This window comes from Vanessa atalanta, chromosome 15 (genome assembly GCF_905147765.1).
Source record: "Vanessa atalanta chromosome 15, ilVanAtal1.2, whole genome shotgun sequence".
Taxonomy (NCBI): domain Eukaryota; kingdom Metazoa; phylum Arthropoda; class Insecta; order Lepidoptera; family Nymphalidae; genus Vanessa; species Vanessa atalanta.
Window position 1 is genome coordinate 5,854,564 of NC_061885.1, and position 25,847 is coordinate 5,880,410.

Genomic DNA, 25,847 nt, shown 5'->3' on the forward strand with positions numbered 1-25,847 from the left:
AAGAAGTTATTGTTTAATTATTACGTAATTATTTTGTATTATATATTAAACCCGCGAAGGAAATATCGTCGTTTAGTAAGTAATTTCCTTTATAAAGAAAATGTATACATAAATTTTTTTTTGTCAACACGATGAAAGCGAGATATTATTCTAATTTAAAATTACGAGAACCAAGAGGACCTTTAAACCACTCTGAGGGAATTGGAGCGTCGACAAATTATTTTTCTTATTAGAAAAACCACTTCAAGTGTGGGGCCGAGGCTAATAATGTTGAACCTAGCTAGAAATCATATGTTAACCCAAATTCTAAGTTAAGTGAATATTATGGCCTTCGTATTTATCTAGAAAGGATAACGTACGTTATATCTAACACTGGTAAATAAATAATAATTACTCGTTTTGTAACATGAAATACTTAACAAAAATCAGTCCCGATGGGTCATTGCACCTTTACTGGTTTCGCAGCTTGAATGCACATGGGCTTATGCAATAACTATCCGGTTTTGGCCAACGATCACCTACTTTTTTTTTTAAGCAACCATCAGGGCCCTTGCACTGTAATAATGGACACAAACGTACTTCGAATATTTTTAAAGATTAATAAGCAAAAAGTTTTTAATGCTTGGTTTCGCTTAGCTTAGATTACTTGCTTTCATAAAATCGGTTCTACAATTTAGTTTACGATTACTAAAAAGTTTTGAAATACAGAAAAGTTTCTTATTTTTAATTCTTGAATTGAATATGTTAGGTTTAAGTATATATTATTTTTCTAATAACATAAAAAAGCGTCCAAGTCGTACAGTTATCAAAAATCTCTTCAACTGTTTCTTCTTCAGTCACTACATTGATTTGGATTGACTTCATCGTAATCGTTACTTGTTTATTTATTACGGGGAAAATATAATATTGTTTTATTCGCATTGAGTAATAAAATCGATTGTTTTAATTTGAAAGCGTAACAGCATGGTCAAATTAAAAATCACCGTGGAAGGGCTTTGTTTCACCATACAGAGCTTAAAAATTCCTTTTTACTTACTTTTTTTACATTATTGTACAAATAATTTTAAAGATCAATTTTTTTTTGAGACAAGTTGCCTTCGTGGTTGAAATACGTCAATTTTCTTTGTGTTTTACGGTTTAGTGTTCGACATCTTGAAATACAAGTTGTTTACTTTGTAATTTGATATTGTAACTATGTTTTTATTTTTGTTGTAGTATTGTATATAATTGACGGTGTGCAAGATCAACTAACGCTTGATTTTTTGCTATTCGAAGTGGAAGTGTTATATAATAGTTCAAGGACTTAATATAAAAACGACGTTCATCAAATCTCACGATTGCTCAGGTTTATCTTGTAATATATTTTTAAATTATTTCTACAATTATTTTAAAATATTTCGATTACTTGAAAATTCTACGATTCTAGACAATTGCTTTATTGTGTAATTTTTTTGACTACGGTATAAATTTTAAATCCAATAATAGAATAAAGCTGCTAAATTATGATAAAAGGAGCCGTCGCTTCTTTAATTTATTTCGGTATAAATTTGTCATACCATGATTTCCTGCGACGCAGGTGACCTACGTTAATTTATTACTATTTGATTACTTGTTCCCAATTAATGTATTCTCTTCCAAATGTCGATAAATGAGTATTTATATCAAATCACTAATCGATTGTTTTATCGATCGACAGATAAGAACATGAATATTAAAAAAAAATGGTTGTCCCATTTATAAAATAAAGCTAAATGTTTTTTTATCATACATATAGGTAAATGTATACTAGCATTCAATAGCAATTAAACTTGTTCTCTGTCGTACTCGTGTGAACAATGCCATGGACATTGTATAAATAGAGTTTTGGCTGTATTTGTAATAACAAAAGGTTTCGTAGAGTTATTACTTAAGTATTATAGAGATTTTATTCGTGAATGTTTTCTAAATTGGCATATAAACGAAAACTTATATTCAAATGATTTTTTTTTTCTTGTAAATTGTGTTATTAAAGCAGTGCGTTTAAAATAAATTGTAATATCGACCACCAGTAGTAGTAGTAGTAGTAGTAGTAGTAGTAGTAGTAGTAGTAGTAGTAGTAGTAGTAAAAAAAAACATTATTATTAATTACAGCTAAAAACTTACCATTTGGAAATATAATGAGGCGTAGTGCTATTATGTAGTTTTATTTTATTTACGGGTAACAATTTACAACATTGTTGTGTTACATTTAAATTTCAATAAGTACGTTATTTTTTGTTAAAATAAAAAGTAAAGGATTATAATGATTACTTATTTTGATTGATTTATAGTATGATATAAATCATTGTGAGAAGAGTTAATATAAAATGAATTTTTATAGCAGATAAATGAAGGTTTTACTTTTTGAATGTAAAAAGAAATTAGTTACTTGATAATCTTTATAAAGTAGAATCTTTAGTATTTGATTTTAAGCTAATTGGTGTTTAGGTGCATTATTTATTCAATCGAATACGAATTTTGCGCCATTTAAAATTGTATATGAAAAAAATATACACATCTTAAAGCAGTGAAAAATGAAAATGATGAAATATAACTTAATCGCATCTTAAGTCAATAATCACACAAAAACAGTCGCGTATCCTGTTGTCTGAAAAAACTGCTATTTTGTTTGAGCAAAGTTTGACTATAAATTGACCTCGAAGTCTAAGTTTCTAGTTTCTAAATTTTTTAGTACTCTTTTTTCAAATATTTTAATAACTGGTGATATGTTTTATTGTTCGGATAGAGAACAAGACTGTCGTAAAGTTTACCGTTATTGAGCTTATTGCCCAAATTCAATACAAGTAAGAGGTTATTTGAACAGACTGTCGAGCTTGCCCTGGATAAGCGATTATTATCATCGACTAAATGACTAACATTACTTGTGGTTTAACGGTACAAAATAATGAGTGTACGGAACAATGAGTGAGTGTCAGTGGGGCAAACAGAAATGCTCATCTTATTCTTAAAGTAACTGTACGTGATACTTATCACCTTTGTTTTAATCACAAGCGACGAATACTTTAGTGACGTGAAAATAGAACTAAAGCGCACTGATCATAATTATAATAATAATAAATTTATTGTAAGCCTTTTACGTATTAATAGTAACTTAGTAATGCAGCTACAATATGTATAAACTGTGCGTCAGATCGGCGTTTCTTCCCATACAATCACAATTTAAAGATAATATTAATTCGTTTTAATCTGTAACAAAACTTTAAATATATTATCATTTTAATAAAACTTATATACATAAAGTGTGTCTCAAATTTACATTTTCTTTTATTTTTCTAAATTTGTAATATTACGAGCAATGAACCGCAGTGGTAGCAGACGTGACATTTCATACCAGTCTCCCGGGTCTAGGGAAACGTTAATTCACTGGATCATTCTTTAGCCCGACCTCTGATAGCTAGATGTAATCTTTTAGGATGAATCAGCTTGTAACTGATGTCTTCAATTCAATTATTTAATCCCACATCATGCTTACCAAATGTCAAAGAGTAGAAAAACGTTTTCTTGGTCTTAGATTACATTTCCATCTGAATAATAATAATAGCGCGAAATTAAAAAAAAATTATACGTATAGTATGTACTCTAAATATAGTACGATCTATATTTTGGATTTGTAAAAGTAAAGCAGAGTAATAACTTTAATGTCCGACTAACAAATAATTTTCTAGTCAAAAGAAGTCGTCAATATAAGTTTAAATAAATAATATTGATTCGGTTCTGCTGATTAAATTGAAGGTATAGGGATAACAACTAAAACTTCTTGAAAGATGAAGTTGGCTTGAAGTTTCTCCTCTTTGTATTCGACCTTAACTTTGCCAAGTGTCTATTGGAATACAATTTTCTTTCAATTATAGTTTCAAAGAAGTAGTTTAAAGATATTTGTTTTTGTTCTAACCAAAACTAATTACGTTTTATAACTATATATCAACTAATTGTAAGTCGTAATAGAAACTACACAATCCTAAATCAATTTATTTTTTTAAACCATAAAAACTTGTAAACAAATTTTTGATTACTTATTGTAAATAATCTGTTTTTTTTTTTATACTAAGTTAAAGTAATCAAGAATTTTTAACCATTTGAATTCAGCTATAAAAAATATTTTAATGACTTCCCGTACAATCATATAAATATTATCACGTAAATAAATGAGTTTATCAAGTTTTCATTAAAGTTGATTGCTTAATTCAGTTAACGAGCCCGAACCCTGAGGGAAAATAGTGCATTAGATATATTAAAGAGACAATATTCTCGGAGAAACGCAGGCCGTCATAAATGATCAACTTTATTCCTTTGAATCCGAAAACTGTACATATACAATATAGATATACGAATGTGCCTGTTAAGTGTGAAGATTTATATGAGTTAGTCTGTATGTACTAAATAAGTGCTCATAATTCTAATGATTAAATCGCAACTGTCATAATGTTAGGGTTCTCTAAATTACATACGACATAAGAGAAACGCTAGAATGTTTTTAAATGTGATGTTAAATATCGCTGTCGTTTTCATCGAAGGCTGATGTCTTGTTACCCGAGTCTAATTTAAGTTGAAGGGCAGAGGGTAAACGCCCCATTTACTAGTTCTACAGTACGCGGATAGCGCTGTCTGTTCTCAGTAATGATAAAACATTTTACTTGTCTTCTTACACACAAATTAAACTGATTATAGAAGTTCTTAATCATTTAGAGGTTTGAGCTTTGTAATAAAATTACTACAATAAATAAATATTACTTCTTTATTCTAATAAATCAAATATTCTTTATTCAGTAACAGACCCATGTTATTATTTTTGAGTAGTAATTTTAAAGGATTAAATTGAACGTCAAGTTACCACCGGATCGGAACGTGGATTGTACTGACAAGAAACTTAAAAGTTATACGGATTGGTATACTGAAGTCTACCACAAAATGCCTCAATATGATACAAGCTTGTTATTCTAATATCAACATTTGCAATATAAAAGACATCGCGGGGCTACGCGTATCTTAACGATATTGTTTTAATTAAAGTTTATTAGATTATAATTTTAGCGCTAATGAACTCAATCAACATCTGATGAAAAAGCGCGTGGCTTCGTTTGTTTTTATTGAATAATCTGAAGTTTTTTATGGTGACTAATACGATTTAAATTTCCGTGAATAATTATCTGTATAAATGTTTATATGGATTGATGATGTATATTTTAAGGTTGTGTTTGTCGATAATTTGAAAGAATCAAAAAAAGAGGATTTACAGTAACTTTTAATTAATTAAATGAGTTAAGCTGAACTTTATTCTGATCAAGAGTCTGTTTCGCCTCACTAAGAAACTGCTTTTACAATTTTGTAATTACACTAGTTTGAGGTGTTTTGAATTAAAACATATGACAAAATTAATTAAAGCGGGGCCATACATTTTTTGATATATTTTGGTTAAAAGCAAATTATTTCATAATTATTATCTCAACATAATAGTTATGTTACTATCTTTTGTTAGACGTCGATTTAAAACGTCAAAATATTTACGAGTATTTATCTACTATAAAATTTAAATGTATGTTATTTTATTCTATTTAATAAACGTTTGTCGAAATATGTAGAAGATAAATAATAAATTAGATCAATAAATAGAGGATACTTAGCCTTAAAGTTTAAATCGGAAAATGATATCTTTACTAAAATCTCAGATATAGAAAGCTTTAAATCAAAACAAAATTAGTTTGCATATTTTTTTTAACATTAAATCCATATTGTATGTTTTCACAATTAGTTGTCACAAATTATAAATTAATTTAACACGTCTGATCTAGTATTTGCTGAGTAAGTGAACCTTACAAATTAGTACATAAATAATATTGGATCGGTTTATTAACAAAGTTATTTTTGCTTGGTCGTGAGAATCGTCTGTATAAATGGAAGCACGATTTACGTGCCCGTTATACGTATATGTTTTTTGATGTAACAAAATCATTTAGTTGATTTTTATAACATTTAAAAGAAACATCTAATAGATTGAAACAATTTTCTTGATAATAATTGTTTATATACAAATTATATAAAATACATTGGCAAATTATAATTTGGCTGCAAATATAACTATGGCTGTATAATTAACATTGTGGGCCCCAACACAGTCACGGTAATAAAAAATACAATTGCTTCTTGATATATCGGTAGGTATTTATGACCGTAGCGATATTAGTTTTTTTGTCAAGATCATGATTAAATAAAAAGTACGTCGAATTATATATGTAATGTTCATAAAAATGAATATACGTACATTCAATTTGTCAAAGAATATTGTGAATTGTAAATTTTATAAAAATTGATATTACGGACAAAACATTTAAGTGTTTCTATACACCTTACTAAAATACGATCGAATCACTTACAACACTAAGTCACAAATAGTTTTAATTAATATATTACTATTTGTAAAAAAAACAACAATAAAGAAAACTCATAAAATCTAGTACTAATGTTCTGGTCCAAATATCGACTTGAATTCACGAGTAAATTCAAATGACGTTGGCAAGGGTAAAATGGCTCAGAATATTATATAACTGATACCAGAAACAGGTTGGTAATAAATTAAAGCAAACATGTATATTGTAAACTTATTCAAAATCTCTACTAATGTTATGAATGCGAAATAAACTGTTATCTCTTTACGCTTCAACCGCTGTACCGATTTTGATGAGATCTTAAACAATGGTATGGGAATAGTTTGAGTCCCAGGGAATGTCATACAAGGCTACTTTTTAAATATACTTTTCAAAAGGAAAGTAACATTGGAAGTTTGTATACTATTGGTAAAGTTTTATAAATTTGTGTTATGCGGCTCAACCTGAGTTAGTAATAAAACAATAATAACCTCACCTTTGTGGAGAATTGTTAGTTAAAAAAAAAACAACCAAAGTAATGGGCAGAAACACACTATATATATTTGTGTAAAAACGAGTATGCAACACTCTTAAATAAGCGGGTGAAACTTGAGAGCTTCTAATATTTTTAAACTGAAATATGTTAATTGTTATCAATTCGCTGTTTATTTTTGAGCTGTCAAATAATCTCAGTAATCGAAGTTGAAATCGATGATATCATCTTTAGAAAATACATTATACAACGACAAACAAGTTGTTTCTGCCTTTTGCGTATTATTATACATTTGATATTGTTAAATCGAGTGTAAGTTATGTTCACATTCGATGTTATTGCTGCAAAGCTTGATTTTGTAAAAACTATAAATGTATAAATATATAAATATCAAATACTTATCTAAAACAAAGCAATTATATTATTCTTATTCTTTTATTGTTGACACTATTCATTGTTCCCATTTTAACATCAATTTACTTAATTATAAGATATAATTAGCAAGCATCAGTCTGTGCACGCAATATATTAATTCGTGTTGAATATGATTAATCTATTAATCATAAATATGCGGTTACAAAAAAAATATATATCGCCAGGAAAAATTTAATCCTGAAAAGAATTCGTTTTCGACGTTTGTAATTTAAGAACCCTCGAGAGAGAATGAGGCTCGAGAAACGAGTGATTATACGTTAGAATAGTTCACAAGAGGGTACGAGATCGGCGCACATAATCCTAAAATTGCCTCTTTTACGAACGAATTAGAGTAATAAGTACATGGCCATACCAACAACATTAAAAGATTAATGAAAGTATTTTGCAAAATCACACTATAAAGTGCTCTATTGAATCAATATTACATAATTCACTCATGCCTGACATATTATTTGTAGCATTTCATTACTATGATGTCCTTTAGAATAAGTTTAATAAATAACAAAATTTGTTTAAAAATAAAGTATATTTCTATAATCCACATCTTAAAGTAATCTAAAATTTAACTACATTATTCGAACAATAGTCTTGTTTATCAATCGTAGCCTGTAACATGCCGTCACACTAACGGTAAACTTGAGCATTCGATCACAGCCACTTCATACAATTATCCATAAAGTCCAAGCGCCTAGCCATGCTTATGCGCTAGAGATGCGCTCGAGGTACGACCCGTTCCACTGTTGATTAGCTTCACGCAGCCTTGACATTTAGTGGCCCGGCGGCGGCTCGCGGCCACTAGCCCCAGCGGCGGAAACGGTTATAACGCACCACAGGAAGATAAGGGTATCTAGCGGGAACTATCACATTTTCGAGATTATATCCTCGTCTCTGTCTCACGAGCTCACCGCTTTCTAATTTCCTGACAGGCTTTATGATCTTTACTACGTTCGATTCCAAAATTACATTGTCGGCTACGATGGCTTCCTCCGGTCTTAGTTTAGTTACGAGTTTAGCTTTGTTCTTCTGCGCATTTAAATATTCCTCATTGAGTACATAGTCTAGGAGCTTTGGAACTTGGTTATATCTGGTGTCTATTTCCCTTTCGTAGCCCAAACGATCGCGTGGAAACGGTGTAGGAACAGCGAACGTGGACGCTGCTAGCACAATAGCGAGCGCGAGATACGCGTACATGTTGCGGTGTGTGTCGAGTGTTTGAGCCGCGCGCGCCCACAACACATTTTATATAAGTATGCGAGCGATCGCCGTTCCTAATTTGAGTAGATATTTTTTTGTATTCTTTATAAACGAGACGTTCTTGAACTTGGTAGGGTAATTGATCGGAGATGCAACATGGAACGCTCGTGACGAGGCCACGGAGCTCTAAGTGGCGCGGTGTGAATTTACTCCGATGTAAATACATTTAGAATCATCTTTAGAAAAAAATATGCAGTGATGTACCGGGTTATGAACGCTCATGAACCTTGTTCTACTTAATGCATGCTACACATACAAGGCGACCATCACCCGGGTGCGGTTGGTGTTGATTATATCACACCGCTTCTAACGTAGAGTTGAAACATTAGCAGTCATGAGTTATGATAATTATTGGCGTTTATGTACTCTTTCAAATGCATTTGCACATTAGGAATAAATAATAAGTTTACAAACGGGTTAAGAATTCTACTAACGACAGGTTTGAATGTTTTGTTTGCTTATCGATTGTAAAATTACAGTTTCAGGTTACCGTCACAGTATAGTGTTAGCTTACGATACATCGTTTTTATTCGTTAAATAGATTGTTTTTGAAAAATATTACTTATTAATATAAGAATTATTCGACTCACTCCAGATTATTATATGTTCCATGTCAATGAAGCCACATTTTTATATGTACAAACAACTACTCGCGATTCCATTTGGATTATTGTTCATCGATTATTTATTATTTGTATTAATTTAGTATAAATAAATCATTTTGTATGTGAAACTTGTGTTACTACGAAATCGTATTTTCACGTGCCTCCTTATGTATGTTTATACATATTTTTTAATAATAATTATATGTTGTAAGTCGTTTATAAAAAGGGTATTATATTAAAATTAAACAAAAAATCTATCTAATATTAAATATTAGGTGCTTGTCATTAACCTTGCCACGTCTTGCATGAAATTATAGCTTGATCTATTTCGTAGTTCAAATTGATCTCTATTGTAATTAACATTAATAGTAATAACATATTATTAAATTAAAATTATTGTTTTTAATAAATATATAGTTTTATAAAAATAATTTAAATGAGAAATTGACATTTAAAAATAAAAAAAACTTTTGAGATAAATCTATTTATTCAAACAAACTTTACACAAAACAAGCATATTTTATAATAATCAATTATTTTTTAAAACAACAATAATTTATATGTATATACATAGATGTTATTAATAACTAAAGAAAATGGTCGCTACAGCTCCTAGAAAAGGGATATATATATATATATATATATATATATATATATATATATATATATATATATATATATATATATGTATATATATGTATATATATGTATATAGATATATATATATATAGATACATATATATATCTATATATAGATTGAAATGAAATAAGATTTTATGTATCTGTGCTTTAATGCTTTTAATATAAAATTAAATCAGTAAGAAATTGATTTAGTAGTTTTTTGGAAGTCAAAAAGAAGTAGAGATACTCTCTTCAATCAAATTACAGGTTTTAGACTGTAATTTGATAATCGTTTTATTGTGTAACTATTCAACCGTTTAATTTACTTATTATTCAAAGAGCTAAGCAAAATCATAATTACAAGTTTAAAACAAACAATAACAGTTTACGGACGAACTTTTCGACTTTGACTGAGGAGCGTTATTTTATAATATTTTTGTGTTTTAAAATGTAAACAAGTTGTCGGTGAAGTCTTAAATAGAGACTAAATTCGTTTTTATTTTACAGTCTGTTAGTTGTTGAAACTTTTTAGTTGTTCAGGTACTTAGTTTTATACATTTTGCTTTTTAAAATGGTTATTGTTTAACTTTATCTTGTTATTGAAGCACCTTTTAAAAAGTGTTCATGCTCTTTATACTTAATGAATTCAATAGACTTAACAATACTTTCGTAATAACTAGGTCTTAAACTTAATATAGAAACATTAGGCATTTGATTATTTACCTTTGTGAAAAAAATATTGCCCATAAGTTTACTACTAATTACACGCATTCTAATACAGTAGTATGACGTTTGGCGAGTGTCAAGCCTCTTTATTTTAGTTCTTTTGTAGTAAAGACACTCAAAGATATATCTTTCATAATATAAACAGTAAAAATGTTCGTCTGTCATTCTAATAAGTATGTAGATAACGTATGATACAATAAGGATTAAAGTTTCCTCAACTTAAAAAAATATTAATTACTTTGTTATTTATACGATTTTTGCAAATGCAAAAACAAATTTATATACAAATGTATATAAAATATATTTATTATAATTTTCAGTGCTAAAAAGATACTGTGGTAACTTTAGTATTATTATTGATTACAAGTGAAATTTTGGATGTTGTCAGAATTTGTCCAAATGGCTGAACAAGATACACAGGTATAGACTTTAATCATAGAATAGGATGTAATATACTTTGCTTCAATCAATCATTACTAAAGTTTAATATAAAAATGAGACATTAGATTATCATTATCTTAAGTACCTATGGAATGATTTCCTATTGTCTGCGGGTTATCACATTAAGTACTCATTTATTGCTGAATGCTTTGGTTTAATTTGTTACATGTATACATGACCATCTTAAATTACGCCTTTACGGAATAAAACACGACTTTTTCAAGGATGTAGTCATCTACTAATAAACATTAGCTCGTGGGGAACTATTCTATGCGGTTCGTAACTTCTTTGTTTCTAAATACAAATAACTTAATGGTTATGACGACACAGCTCCTGTCATAAAAACGCCATTAATATTTATACCACGTAATTCTATAACGAATGGATGGCTGAAGCCGATGCGTGTCATACGGAACTGAAAATACGAGGTCATCTTCAAAATGTACATAGAAAACCAGAATACAGGAAGCCGATGGAGCTGTCAAGATCTGACCTTCCAAACTAAATCTTGTTCGAAATATACCGATTGTTTTTGTGTGAAAACCGGCTTTACTTTATTTTATAACTTTCCTTTCCTGTATAACTTTATGAGATTTCTCAATAAATATCAAGACACGTTTAGAAAAATGTTAAAGAAAGTGGATATACCAGTAAATTTTGTAAATCAATATGTAAGTATATGATAATGAGAATAATATGCTGATGAGATAACATAATGTTCCGTAGCCATGATTGTTTATTGGATATTTGTTATAAAGCCAGTTATATAAGGCCGCAGTTCCGAGTTTCTGGGTTTCAAGTCTTAGGTCGGGCTAATAAAAAGTTATTTTTTTGTCAAAAAAAATTCACTAACAACCCGAAGTGTGGTAGTCGCCAGTGAGTACACAATTTGTCATTTCATCGAATTATGACAGTGACGAAACAGAGAGTGCATCTGTGTTAGCACACACATTAGTGCACAATATTATGTCCTGTATAGATGGCTAGTCTTCGTTGATATTTTATGCCGTGGCCTAAATCCTATATATCTAAATCGGCGATTTCCGCGATTTTCCACAATGAAGATATCACCATCATAGAGCAAGTTTGTAAATTATAATTAACAAATTAAAACGTCTATTCTTTTATTTAATGAAAATTACACTAATTCAGGTTTATATCGGTGTAAAGGAAATGTGTAAATTCCAACGGAAGTACATGTTACTTAGCTTAAGCCAAGGTAACGACTTTGTAGCGACTAAACTCTTAATTAAATCCTTTTAACATTGCTGTGAACCGATAACAATATAATTTTACACAACATTAACATAACAATGTGAATATTTTTTAATTGTATGAAAATTTGTAGTATTTTTTAATGATAGAGATACCTAGCAATATCATAAAAATCTGACGGGCAACCTGATATCAAATTTGAACCACCACCATTAGACATTGGTGCTGTAAAAGATATTAACCATTCCTCACATCGCCAATGCACCACCAATCTTCTGAACTAAGTTGTTATGTCCCTTGTCCCTGTTCTTAACCTTGTTCACTCACCCTTCAAACCGGAACACAAAAATATCCCCGTATGTGCCCGTATGTGTAGGTGGTGCCTACTCATTCGGGCTCGTACAAAGCCACCAAGTAAAGTAATTTTAGATTTATGTTTATTGGTTATGTGCGGTAAGATAAGATATACAAACTTTGTACCTGTATATTAACTATAGGTTAACTGTCAAATACATTTACTATACAAATTAAGTTCAACCCTGACTGCGGGAAACTGAAACCACGATAAACGATTAATTAAATTATTAAACAGACCATCGGCTTATTTGTTAAGAGTAAGTAGCAGTTCTATTGTTATCACGACAGTTTCCTCCAGCTATTTCTAACAATATAGCCATGAAATATAATTACTTATTATTTGTTAGTTACATTATGTAATTGTGAATCTGGATAATGCTGGTACTTCGTATTATATTTCCAAGCTTCACACTATACTAACAGTACATGTTTTTTTATTAAAACTGTTTCTTAAAAGTCTCTATATGATGCATGTTATTGCATATCGAATCGATTTGTAATGCTTGTCGCATTGCAAAAATGTCTGGTTTGACAACGGAACTTTTTTTTTATAATACGTTATGATGTCTTCCTGACCAATTAAGGCCACGACGACCAATCTCTAGAGAGACCAGCCATTTACCCAGAATATGTTCTAGTGTACAAGTAGGTGTGTAGATACAGGTAAACTGTATTTTTTCTTACACTCTGATAACCCGATGGGATGGCAAATCCGATAGGACCTAAAAGGTTTTAGGCGCAGGACCAACGCCTTTACGAGAACTTACATACTCCTAGACTCCGGGTGTTACTAAGAATTTTTTGGCGGAAAACCTAATAACCTTTTATCCACCCGACCTGTGATTTAAACCTAGGACCTCGGAATCTGCGGCACTAGCCACTAAACAAATGAAACAGTTAATTCGTTAAATCGTAAAATGGTTTTTATTATTAAGACCAAACTTGATATTTGGTTCGCGAAGATTTTGTAAAAATAAAATAATTGAAAAAATGCTTACTTATTAATATATTTGTGGTACCGTCGTTACTTCTGATGTTCCATAACACAAGTGCTTATATATAACAAAAAAAAAAACAATATCTTACGAAATAACAAACAAACAAAAAACAATAGACAACTGTATTAATTAAATAAAAAAATAAAATATATTTATTAAATTTACATATACAAAAAACGAATGATCTTTGTTCTACATAATCAGTCCTTAGAAATCGTAAGTATTATATTATGAAATTGTTAGTCGAAGTTCTCGTATCATTTATTTTAATTAAGTACACGAAATTGTAGTGGAAACCGGTTCTGATCATGAGATTAAATGCTCGTTAATATCTTGTTAACCCTCGTGTGGTCGAAGTCGGCTGTATGTTAAAATTCAAACAAACTATAGTACTATAATTTATCATTTGGTATTATTTTGTTTTAGTTTTAAATGCTAGCTTCGACTCTTCTTAATAAGGTACATTTATTAAGTCTACTATCATATTTTTTTCATATCCAAACGAACTTGCTACGATTATTTCTAATGTTTCATCTAATATATCATGATTAGATTTATTCATCGTTATCATTGGTAAGGTTGTGATTACCATGGTAATTATTTTCCATTGATGGAGTCAGATGTCAACTATAATTATTCTGTTCGTGTAATAAACAGTAAAACTTAATAAAAATATGATTAATTTAATTAAAATATTATAAGTATTATTCAATGACCGGTAATTTTTAATACACTATACATACATACACTGGATTCAAGTTGTAATTGAATATATTCAATACCAAACTTTTAGTCTATTATAGTGTGTGTGTCAATAAAAATAAATAAATATTAGTAATACATTTAATTTTTTTCTACATGTTAGGACTTAGTCAAAAAAAGTGAAACTGGTTCGAGCCACTTTTGTACGAGACTCAGACGAGTAACAATTATAAGGTAAACCTTTTCCAGAAGATAGTATAAAACTAACTTGATAATCTTCATAGCACACTTCCTATTCGATAAAATTGTATTAATATATATTTTTTGTATTGAAATAAATCTATAACAAAGACAGTTCCTGACAAGTTAGTGCTTTGCTAGATTGGGACAATGCGTACTAACATACATCGAAGGACGTAAATACGAGTATGCGGACAATATGAAGAGGCATAAGATGTCTCTTCCGTGTTTTTGTTTCGTTCCATATTAATCATTATAACACGTCTCGAATATTAATAGAATACTATGAATATAATTATGACTACTTGTAAATCTCAATCTAGTTACAATATGTTATTGTTACAAAGTTTGAACGTATCAAGACGTAAAAATAATTCAATGATAATTATTCAATCATTCCTGCAGTGCTTATGATCTTTAGTAAATAGTAGTTGTGTATATAAAGTAAACGATACCTTATACGTCACTAGCCATTACTTAAATATAATCAAAATCATTGTAAGTTGTAGTTTTTAGTCCTTATTGTAAATATATTATAGAAGATTGCTTCAAATGTAAAATCATATATATTTGATTAGTTTTATTTATTATACATACATCATTCGATTCTTGTTTTATTTAAATTTAAAATTTGTAAACATTCATATATTTGATCACCTATTGAGTTTTGAGCGAATCGTGAGTCCTCGATAAAAACAAGCGAGAACTTGCAGCGAAAGGTATCTTTAAATATTTGAATATAATTTATCAAACATTCTTACGGTAAAGGACCTTCACGGTCAAACTGACAGACAGCCAACAAAGCAAAGCTACAATAGCTACTATTTTTGTCCAAAATATAAAAAAAATATATTTTATATTTGGAATATATTTAAGTGACTAATTGTGATATATCCGCGGATCTATACTTATATATAAAATGCAATGCAATAGACTATCAATAGCCTGAACTACTCGTAACAACTATAATACTCAAAAACTTGAAATAAAGATCTTGGCTTTGAAGAGATAAGAGGTGCAGTATGAAAGAAGTTACGAAGTTTTGATTTTATGGCGAAGGCATCGAATCCTCTTATGTATTCTCAAAAAGTAAATAAGATTATATTATATTATATTATATTATATTATATTATATTATATTATATTATATTATATTATATTATATTATATTATATTATATTATATTATATTATATTATATTATATTATATTATATTATATTATATTATATTATATTATATTATATTATATTATATTATATTATATTATATTATATTATATTATATTATATTATATTATATTATATTATATTATATTATATTATATTATATTATATTATATTATATTATATTATATTATATTATATTGCTCTATATCTTTACATGTTATATGTAGAAGTTCCCCATTGCGATCATTCTTATGTATGTGTTCGCGATTCTTATATCTATTTTCATTCCATTTATACTGGTAGTCGGTCTATTTTCGGGAAAATGTAGGTACCAGTATAATTGATTAATATTTTTTGCTAATTACATAATATTATTATGATTATCGTTGAAATCGTAAAAACCTTGCCCTAGAGTTCCTATCGAGAGTATAACTGGTTGTTAAAACTGAATTGTTCCTTTGCAAGGTCGAGACGTGTACTTTGCTTTAATAGTAATTAGTAATTAATAATAACTACTTATATATTATTTTTTTCAATTACGTTATTGAATAAGTTCTTTAATTCTGTCGAAAACAAAAAAAAAACAATGACGCAAAATTTCGTATTTCATACAATATTTAGGGTTTCTTTTGTTTGTTTTATGAACTTTAATTCATCAAGCCTTTGTTACTGTGTCCTCGAAGAGATGACGGGTCATTGATTTGAGCTCCTTTTTCGTCTCTAAATAAATCGAACACGCGCTCTGCGTTCGCGCAACACTGATTGCATTATTCATAATAAAAATACTCGCACTCTAAGGTTCTTCGTCCTATAATATTTTACATAATATTATTTTATTGTAATTTTGCTATAAGTAGCTTATTGAGTTCGTAATATTAACTTCGTTTTCTTTATAAATTAACTATCCTGAACGTTAATTGAGAAATATTTATTTAATCTGAAATATAAACAAAAATGTCAATGACCGCAACAACAAACATTTGAAGGATTTGTGTTTATTGCTTTTAGTCATTATAAACAAAAACATTCGAATCGTCTCTGCTTTTTTGTGTTATTAATTGTTAATATAAAATAATTATAATTGTTTAATGCAACATATTAAATACTTCTAGTATTTCATAAGTAGAAATATGTAGGTTTTACTAGTTTTATTTCCTTTTTTGTCTAATAACTGTTATTAACGTATTACTAGCCCGTCTGGGTTTTGTTCCGGTTTCAAGGTTGAGTGAGTCAATGTAACTACAGGCACTAGAAATATAACATCTTAGTTCCCAAGGGTGGTGTATTGGAGATGTAAGGAATGGTTAATATTTTTTATAGCGCCATAGCCTATGGGCGGTGGTGAACATTTACCACCAGGTGGCCCATTTGTTCGTCCGCCTAACTATATTTATTAAAAAAAACTTATAGCTGAGTTTAAGTCTTGACTAATAACAATAAAAGAAGAACTGTTTTATCTATAAAGTGTGTTTTTAATTTTAGATGCCATGGGAATCTTCCGAGGAGCAAGTAAATCCTAGAGAGATGCGCATCCACGTTCAGCGTGTGTTTGCCATCCCTGCCCCGCACAATGTGCCTCCACGCCCGGAGACCATGGGACCCTTCGCACCTCCACCACCACCTCAAGACCAGAACGAGGTATTTAAAAAAAACTTTCAGTTATATTGATCCCGAGATTTTCAAAGCATTGCCTACGTGTCTTGGTTATAAGATATAGTTATGTTATTTGTGTATTTAGTCGTAAAATAGAAAACATCATTGTAATAATTTAAAATAAGCATTTAAACTAAATCAATATAATTATTTTTCAAAACGATTAATGATATCAGTTAAACATCTTTACAATATATGTTTTATGTATTAGCGCGAACAAGAAGAGATGAGTGCTCCACGTCAAATGCGAGTGATCGCCATTCCCGCTCCACACAACATGCCACCAGCGCCTGAAAATATGGGACCCTTCCAACCTCCTCCACCACCACAACACCAAGGCCAAAACGAGGTACTTGTTACACTTACCCTTTTTATTCATATGAGATTGGTTTGTATAGGAAAGTAAATTATGCAAAATATATACATAGTACTTTCAGTAGTTTCAAAATGATTACGTTACACACCAGGGTCCACATCAGTTACAAGTCTATACAGAAGCTACGTTAAATTTATAGAAAAGTCGCCTATATTGTAATATAAAATAAAGTTTAGTTTAGTAAAGTTTATAGTTTTTAGGGTTGCCCTGTTACAGCCGGGCGGTGACCTCCGTACAGAAGAAAGAGATTATTCAGCATAAAGATTCAGAACTTATTTCAACACGTTATGTGGTGTAGCTACACCACATCGAGTTGGTTGATGTATAAATTGGACTTCTTCCAACAAATATGTATATATTGTTCTTCATGATACTTTCCTTTATCGATACGATGATGACCGAGACGATGTGATTGATATATACTTCTTCTAGCTTTATATGTAATTCAACACTGTATAATGACGAATTCAAAGTGCTTTTATTTTGTAAATATTTGCACAGGAAAAACTGTGCAAATTCAAATTTTAAATTAATTAATCATACTATAATCATAATCTTCATCATTTACTTGTGTGTATTTTTTAATCGTAAAATGCAAAAATAAGAAGACTTGTCGAAATTGTTTTGAAAATATTATTTATTCCATTATCGAGAAATTACTGTTTCCTGTGATTGCCTTGTTGTTACAGTTTATTCCATCCTATATGTAATTGATCGAATAATAAACGTATACCTACTGCTTCAAATCGTAAAATTATAAATTACTTAAAGGTACATATTTGGGTCGAAGTCGTTTGATATTAAAAAACGACTTAAATGCTCTCTCTAGCACTTAGCTCGCAAAACAGGATCTGGGAGTACCGTAAGAATTTAATTCGACTGTCAATAATAGCTTTGGCGCGGAGTCAAAAAACTTTACTAAGTAAAAAATTGGTAGTCCGTTATATCGTTGCATTAGTATCTAAGTACTATTATTTCATCTTTATTACACATCTCTTCTCCCATAGATAAAATAACACACTTTGAGCGTATAATTGACCTTAAATTAAACATAATGTCATTGAAAAAAGTGAGTAATTTTTCTAGAATTATTACAACTTGTAAACACCCACACACACACACACACACACACACACACACACACACACACACACACACACACACACACACACACACACACACATGAATACTTTTCTCGTTGTCCTGCTATGGCTCTAACATCTGTAAATAAAGACGCGTATTGTCTATACAAATACGTAAAATAATTTACGCTGGAATCACTGAAGCGTTTCCACTAGAGGTTAAAGAACTGTATTCATTAACATATGAATGAGGTCAATATTTTACGTTTCTTTTATTATGTTTTTAATACGTCTGTTGTAATGCGAATTGCGGTTTTGCTGTTCGTAAGTAGGTTGAAAGATTTTTTTTTTTCATTTAGTAAACTAAAACTAATTAAAATATTATAGCAATTGATTTTATCAAATTAATGTGCAATACAACAAAACATGTTATTTTCTATTACTTTTCATATGTCCAATTTCGTGATTGTATTTTTATATAAAAGTTGTGCTAAATTCGCCCGATGTTGTTGCGACATCAACAGACTAAAAGAGAAAATATAAAAGAGACCGTAAATCTCTTTTCAATTATAGGTGACAAAATTCAAAATGTTTGCCCTATTTCCTTTGCACGGTCGTTGCACGTAACATGACGGACTATAACAGAAAATCCAAGATACATCTTATTTGTAAGGGGACATCATTCTAAGTGAAATAATAAATTCTGTTCATTCCAATTATATACATGTACTTACTTGGTTATAAATACATCCTTTATTGTGCAACGTGTATCCAATTTAAATAATATCAATGATAAATCATATCATATGTTAAGGTGATCACTTTCCAACGTTTGCTCGTTGACCTTAAAAATCCGTAATAACATTTTATATCGTTTAATCTTCCGATGGGTTTACTTAGGTTGGACAAGCTATAGTCATGAAATAAAATGGATACATTGATTTCTCTGTCGCATACATAATATTTAAAAACCTGCGGTTATATTTTTCAAAAAAAGTTTATGATACAAAATTATCACACGTTACATAGTTTGTTTTTGTTTTTAGCAACAGGCCGTTCTTCACCAGTTCGTGCCTCAGTCCGCTCCCACACAGGAAATGGAGCCTGAAGTGAGTATTGATTCATTAACCATTACTTTCCGATAGCAAATTTATACTACATTCTTGAAAATTTTAACAAGCAAAATTACTAAACTTTAGTTATTAGTATAATATAATAGTATATAATAGTTTTAGGTATAAAACTTAGAAAACTAAAACTATATTATAAATTAATTTCATATTACAAAATTACAACAAATATTATTTACGAAAATTTTTAGCTTGGTTAGGGAGATAGGAACAAGGTGAAGTCTGAGGTATCTAAGATATCTACTATATGCGACATAATTCATTCTGATCAGGTACAAAAGATGCAAATGGAAGGCAGTCCGGTACAAATGAACTTGCCCTGGGATCTGACCCCCGAAGACTTGCACATGATCCACCGCACCACGCAGGAGGCCGTCGCCAACCAGCGCCGCGACCAGCAGATCGACAACGACATGCAAGAGGTACTCGTAAGTGTTCTTCTCTCTCCTTCTCTTAATTTGTAATGATTTTGAAGTTAATTAAAATTTTAAAAAATATTAAACGTTTGCGCGACCTCTTTTTAATATTATTAATATACATTGATTCGAATGATAAGAAAAATTTGGCTCAACTGGACGACACCTTGTCGTTATTAAAATAAAAAAGAAAAACAAAAGTAAAAAGCATTATTGCTGTTTAACTCTAACATGGCGTTTGTTGTCATTGGAGTATGAACTTAAACTATGAATGTTTCTTATAGTTAATTGAATGTTAAAATGCATACTATATAAAAACATTATTTCATTATTACTCTACTTCTCCATATAAACTTTATCTGTGCTATATTTTATACTCCTATGTCTTCGTAATATTTATTACATGGGGTAAAGTTGTTGCTTCACGTTTTCAAAAGAAAAGTTTTGATAAATAGGGGAAAAAATATAATGCATTGTTTTTGCATTGATTTATATATTAGAAGACTAGTTCCGAAACACTACCAACATTTTTTCATGTTTTGAAACTAACTCTGAAAAATGTTGCAAAATTAAATTCGTATTGATTTTGTATTTATTCAGTGTCTAAAGTAATTTATTACTTCGGGTGATTTGTTGGTTCAATACCAGTAACTCTTAATTCGATGCGATAGTACAATACGAAATGGGAATTTGAAGTGGAAAATTTCTGTAGTATCAAAAAAACAAGTTAGAAAATATAACATTTTTGTAATACTTATACATCGTGTTTTTTATAAGAAACATAAGACTTTATGGTATTATATTTAGGCAATGGAACTCTCCATACTTTTGTAGCATGGAAATTAATTACGACTATTGATATTTCCTACTTTACCAACAACTGTCGTTACAAAATAAATAAATAAAAAAACTGATCTAATAAGAACTGACAAAGTAGCAAAGCTCTATACATATTTAAATTACTGTAACGTATTAATTTTTAATCAAAATAAAAACATATGAATTCTCTTTTTAATTTGATTTATTTTGCTCTTGCGCAAAAAGGAGAACGATTGGTTTAACCGCTTTAAAAAGTTAATATACGTACTATATTAAGGATACTTAAAATAAAAACTAATGTTAATACATATTATACTGGGAGATAATTTTAAATTTTAATTCTACTTAATGACATGACTGACATTGTCATTTAAAACTTTCATTTTCAATGAAACCGCATGATATGATATTATAAATAATACTACTATGATAACTATAATCTATTATGAATAATGTTATAGAGAACTTGGGGAAAAGTAAAAAGAAAAAAAAAAGAAATAGGTGATTCTTTTTTTAAAATATAGAGACTATCTCAGCTTCTGTCATAGTATATTGTATAAACTATTACATACGTACGTGATCTTTTGATACAGTTAACATGAGGTAGTTGTTTTACTATCTCCTGGGAAGCATTCTATTTTCGATGTAAAATAAAAGAAGAATATCTTACCCGAAGGTACGAATATAAACTACGATCACGACCTTGGCCTAAAACTTGTTATGTTATATTGTATTCATATGATGCGAGCACACTCTGATGGTCAAAACTTTTTCATGTTTAGGGACGATACAGAGTTAGTACGTTAGTATATTTATACTAACGTAATTAATTGATAAATAATAACATATCGTATTATTCACTTATTCATGTTTAATGATTCATTTGGTTCGTTTATGTAGTGTGAAAATTTATTTAATTACTTAACTAAATTTATATTTTTTTTGTGTATGGAAGTAGTATCTACATATATACAAAATATAAAAATTTCAGGTTAAGACCATAGTGAACAGCCTCGCCGCAGCGGAGGTGGAGGCGGAGCAGGCGGAGCAAGCACAACAGGCGCAGCAGGCTCAGGCGCCGCGCGCGCCTCGCACGCTGCTGCTGCCGCAGGACATGCCCGTCGACCAGCGTCCGCACTGTGAGTAACTACACTACTGCCTCAGCGTAGTTGCTAGATTATACGTCTCCAGAATAAATTTATGACTCTATAAAACTGTAGGTGCCATTTTGATGGGAGTACATATATTCGGTCGTTTCGAATTGTTGCCTCGCTGGAATTTAAGAGTCTAAATCATTGATATTGGGTTTTTGTGGCTAAAATTTGGTCCGGAGTAATGAGATGTAAGCAAGTATTTATGCGATCAACGTTAGAACTGTCATTATTCATCACTATTGTTTTTTTGTTTTTGAGTTTGTAATTGTCGTAAAAATATGCCTTATATTTATGCTGTAAATAATGTAAAATATATTTAAACTATAGGTACGTAGCTATATACGATTGAAAGACAATTTGATAAAAAATGTTGGTAATGAAAAGCTAATGCTTCTTACAACGAGAATGACTGTGAGCAAAGTGGCCACTTACCTTCAAGTGGCTTATTTGCTTGTTTGCCTTCCTACTTTTATAAAATTGAAATATTCTAGAAATTCATCAGAGTTAAACCATTTTACATGTTGTAAATGTTGTTTTTTTATTGGTCAATATACAGTTTCTTCGTTGATTAGTACACTAATGCATATAAATCTCTATAAAATATGTTTTGATACTTATATGAAAATTGTAAATTTTTATTTCGACATTGAGCGAGTTATTTATTTAATGTAGAGTCATTATACTTACTTATTGCCAGTCAAAGTTGATCTACCATCGGCTTAGAAAAGAAAATAACATGATCTGTGAAGAACCGGCATTAGATACTCAGCTCAGGTTTCATTTTTGACAAATTATGTAATTTTACGATTTTCAATGTTCAATTTCAACTACGATAATGCCAGGACGTGAGCGTTTCTTAATAAAATAACTGTTAAAAAAACCTTTTAACACTTTAAGCAAAGGCTATAAAAATATGTTTTTTTTTTTTTATTTTGTTTTGATTAAATTTAGTCAAGAAGGTTTTATAAGATATTTTATTTTTACAATATTATCTGATTGGCTGACTGAACGAGGGCTTTCCACATAAATGGTAATTAAATAAACTTCACATTTAATGGTCGCTTTCTGAGCACAGAACCGTCAGCAGATGTGATAAATTACTTATATGATAATTTTCACTTTAATATATATTTATGGCATTATTGCGTAATTGTATCTGTAACGATTAATGTTTTTTTTATTGAACAATCTTTGGTTGTCGTTGTCTGATAGACTCTACCTCTAACTGATTGTTGGTAATAACGGTAATATCATAACAAAAAGGTGTAATCATGTATAATTTTTATTTAAATAAGAATTATTAACATTAATTCCTGAACTATATACAAATAAGAATAAAAAATTCTGTATAAATCAAAACCGCGTGGAATGGTGACATAAGAATACATTTTATGTTAAAATATATTAAATTGTCTACTGAAACAGAAATAAGCAAAGAAACATTCGTTTTATATTTATCAACTTAAGCATCTGTTAGCAAAAAAGCCACATTAAACGAAGATTTTCTGAGAAGGTAAAAATAGATAATGTCTGAGTCTAAATATAAACAGTAAAATCATTAGGCAAATGTTTTTAGAAAAAGAATTTGCGGTGAGAATATTTTTCTTAAATATGTGCCACACAGGCACTACATAACTATTTTTAATTAATATTTGTATGTAGGACTTAATCTTAATAATTCGTAGGTACTTGGTGTATTTCATTATTTTTTGTAATAAATATATTTGCCTTAACGTATCTGTACTATATTGTGCTTCACCGTGCTTGACTATAGAATTTTGTAACACGTTTTAGAGGAAAATAATAATAATGTATTTTAGATAATAATCTATCTCTTTGATAAATTTTATCCAGTTCGGTTAAATGTTTTGGCGTGAGTGAGTATCATCCATCCATCCAAAAAATTCCCATGAATAAGATTGTTTTGGATGTAATGATTGGGCTATATTTTGATTAGTAATCAAAGTCATATTAACTAATTTATCGTTATTCTCAATTATCATTGGTTAATGGCAGCCGTAGATGTAATGGGTGACCAAAGAACGTTCAGTTCTTAGTCATAATAATTAATCTGACTTGGAATATCTCATTATACATGTAAAGTTTGCATACAGAAACGCGTCGAGACCAGTAGTCGGAATATATGCACGTTTCAGCCTTAGATTAAATTTTTCCCAGTGACATTTTCTACATTTGAATAAACTTAATACCTATATAAATACATATCCACTTCATACTACCCAAATTTTTATACTCTTTTCAATCCAAATATTCTACAAGTTTATTTTGATTAGCATTATTAATAGTAAAATTTATATTGAAATATATGTTTTAGGTATATTTACATATTATTATATACTGTAAATGATTGTTACCTCAATAACGAATTTTGTATATTTATATAATGTTTTTTGTGCGTCTATCATGTGATAACTACTGTATCGGAATGATACTATGACCAATAAAATGCGTAATCGTCCGTAGTTGGTTATCGGCTATTATTTTATTTTATACGTAATCTAATTAAAAAAAAAGTATCTTTTTGAAGTGTTCTCAATTTGAGTATTAAATACTTGCTTATTATACCGTATATTGTATATTTATAATGTTTTTATATTTATTTGTCTAAAATATTCGCTGGCCAAATGGTAGGTATTTATTGGGTAATAACTCAATAAGTGTAGTGTGACGTTGCGCGTGAGTGTGTAAATGATGTGTCTCTTTGTTTGGTTGCAGACATGCAGCCGCGTTCCGTGCGCAGCGTGGACGCGCCGCACGAGCGCGAGAAGCGCGTGAAGCGCTGTGCGTGCAGCTGTGCTTAGTCGCGCTCTAGCGCCGCATGAGCGCTACATTCTCCGTCCATCCCTAAAATTGTCTATAGTACGGTTTCGGTTAATGTAAATAAAAGTGTTACCTTTTCAAATCCCGTGCTGTTTCTTTCGTATTCCATGTATCATATTGTTTTAATGAATAATATTATTGTACATCAAATAATAATAACGACGAGGTAAATTGTAAGTCACTTGCAAATACTGTAAGATTATTAATTAAGCATTTAATATCGAAGATTTGTGATGTCTTCGCCGGTTAATTAACGACCGTACCGTGTTAACGAATCTGTCGGGGTATTGTGGGCCGTAATCTAACATTAAATTAAATTTAACCTATTTTTGTGATCCTAAATTAAATTTTAATTAGTTTTAAATATGTTTTGAGTTTTAATTTTGTTCCATAAACCTTTCGCTTCAAAATGTTATTTTATTTATAATACTAGTTTTTCAAATATACCTATATCCTGACGCTTGCACCTCATCGACGGGTGATAGTTTAAGATAGTTACATGTATCTCGAAATGAAATTTAGTTATAAATCTTGCATATTGAGTAAAACCTAACGAATGATTATGGTCTGGGCCTTTCATTGATCATAATTAATCTTGCATGTGTCTGATGAAATGTTGGAGCAGCATGGTGGTTTAAACTTCGAACCTTTTTCACATAAGGACAGCAGTTATCACAGCACCGAATATTTACAAGCTGCTATTTACTACTCGAAATATGGT

The 25,847-nt window shown here is 29.8% G+C and overlaps 2 protein-coding genes across 3 annotated transcripts in view; one reads left to right on the forward strand and one right to left on the reverse strand.

The window, feature by feature from the left end:
• The window catches only part of LOC125069227, a 52,820-nt gene extending 27,328 nt beyond the window's left edge, over positions 1 to 25,492 (forward strand). Inside the window, exons 7-12 of one of the 2 annotated variants that reach the window (XM_047678641.1) lie at positions 17,138 to 17,293; positions 17,520 to 17,657; positions 19,813 to 19,875; positions 20,169 to 20,324; positions 22,123 to 22,270; positions 25,022 to 25,492. In XM_047678641.1, the coding sequence (XP_047534597.1) occupies positions 17,138 to 17,293; positions 17,520 to 17,657; positions 19,813 to 19,875; positions 20,169 to 20,324; positions 22,123 to 22,270; positions 25,022 to 25,107 (747 nt within the window). In that variant the 3' untranslated portion in view covers positions 25,108 to 25,492. The remainder of the gene's footprint in view (positions 1 to 17,137; positions 17,294 to 17,519; positions 17,658 to 19,812; positions 19,876 to 20,168; positions 20,325 to 22,122; positions 22,271 to 25,021) is intronic. The other variant, XM_047678643.1, reaches the window with a different exon arrangement.
• LOC125069229 lies at positions 7,448 to 8,559 on the reverse strand. Its single transcript, XM_047678644.1, has one exon. It carries the CDS (start codon positions 8,518 to 8,520, stop codon positions 8,125 to 8,127), a length of 396 nt encoding a protein of 131 aa, XP_047534600.1. The 5' UTR covers positions 8,521 to 8,559; the 3' UTR covers positions 7,448 to 8,124.
• Positions 25,493 to 25,847: the final 355 nt, after the last annotated feature.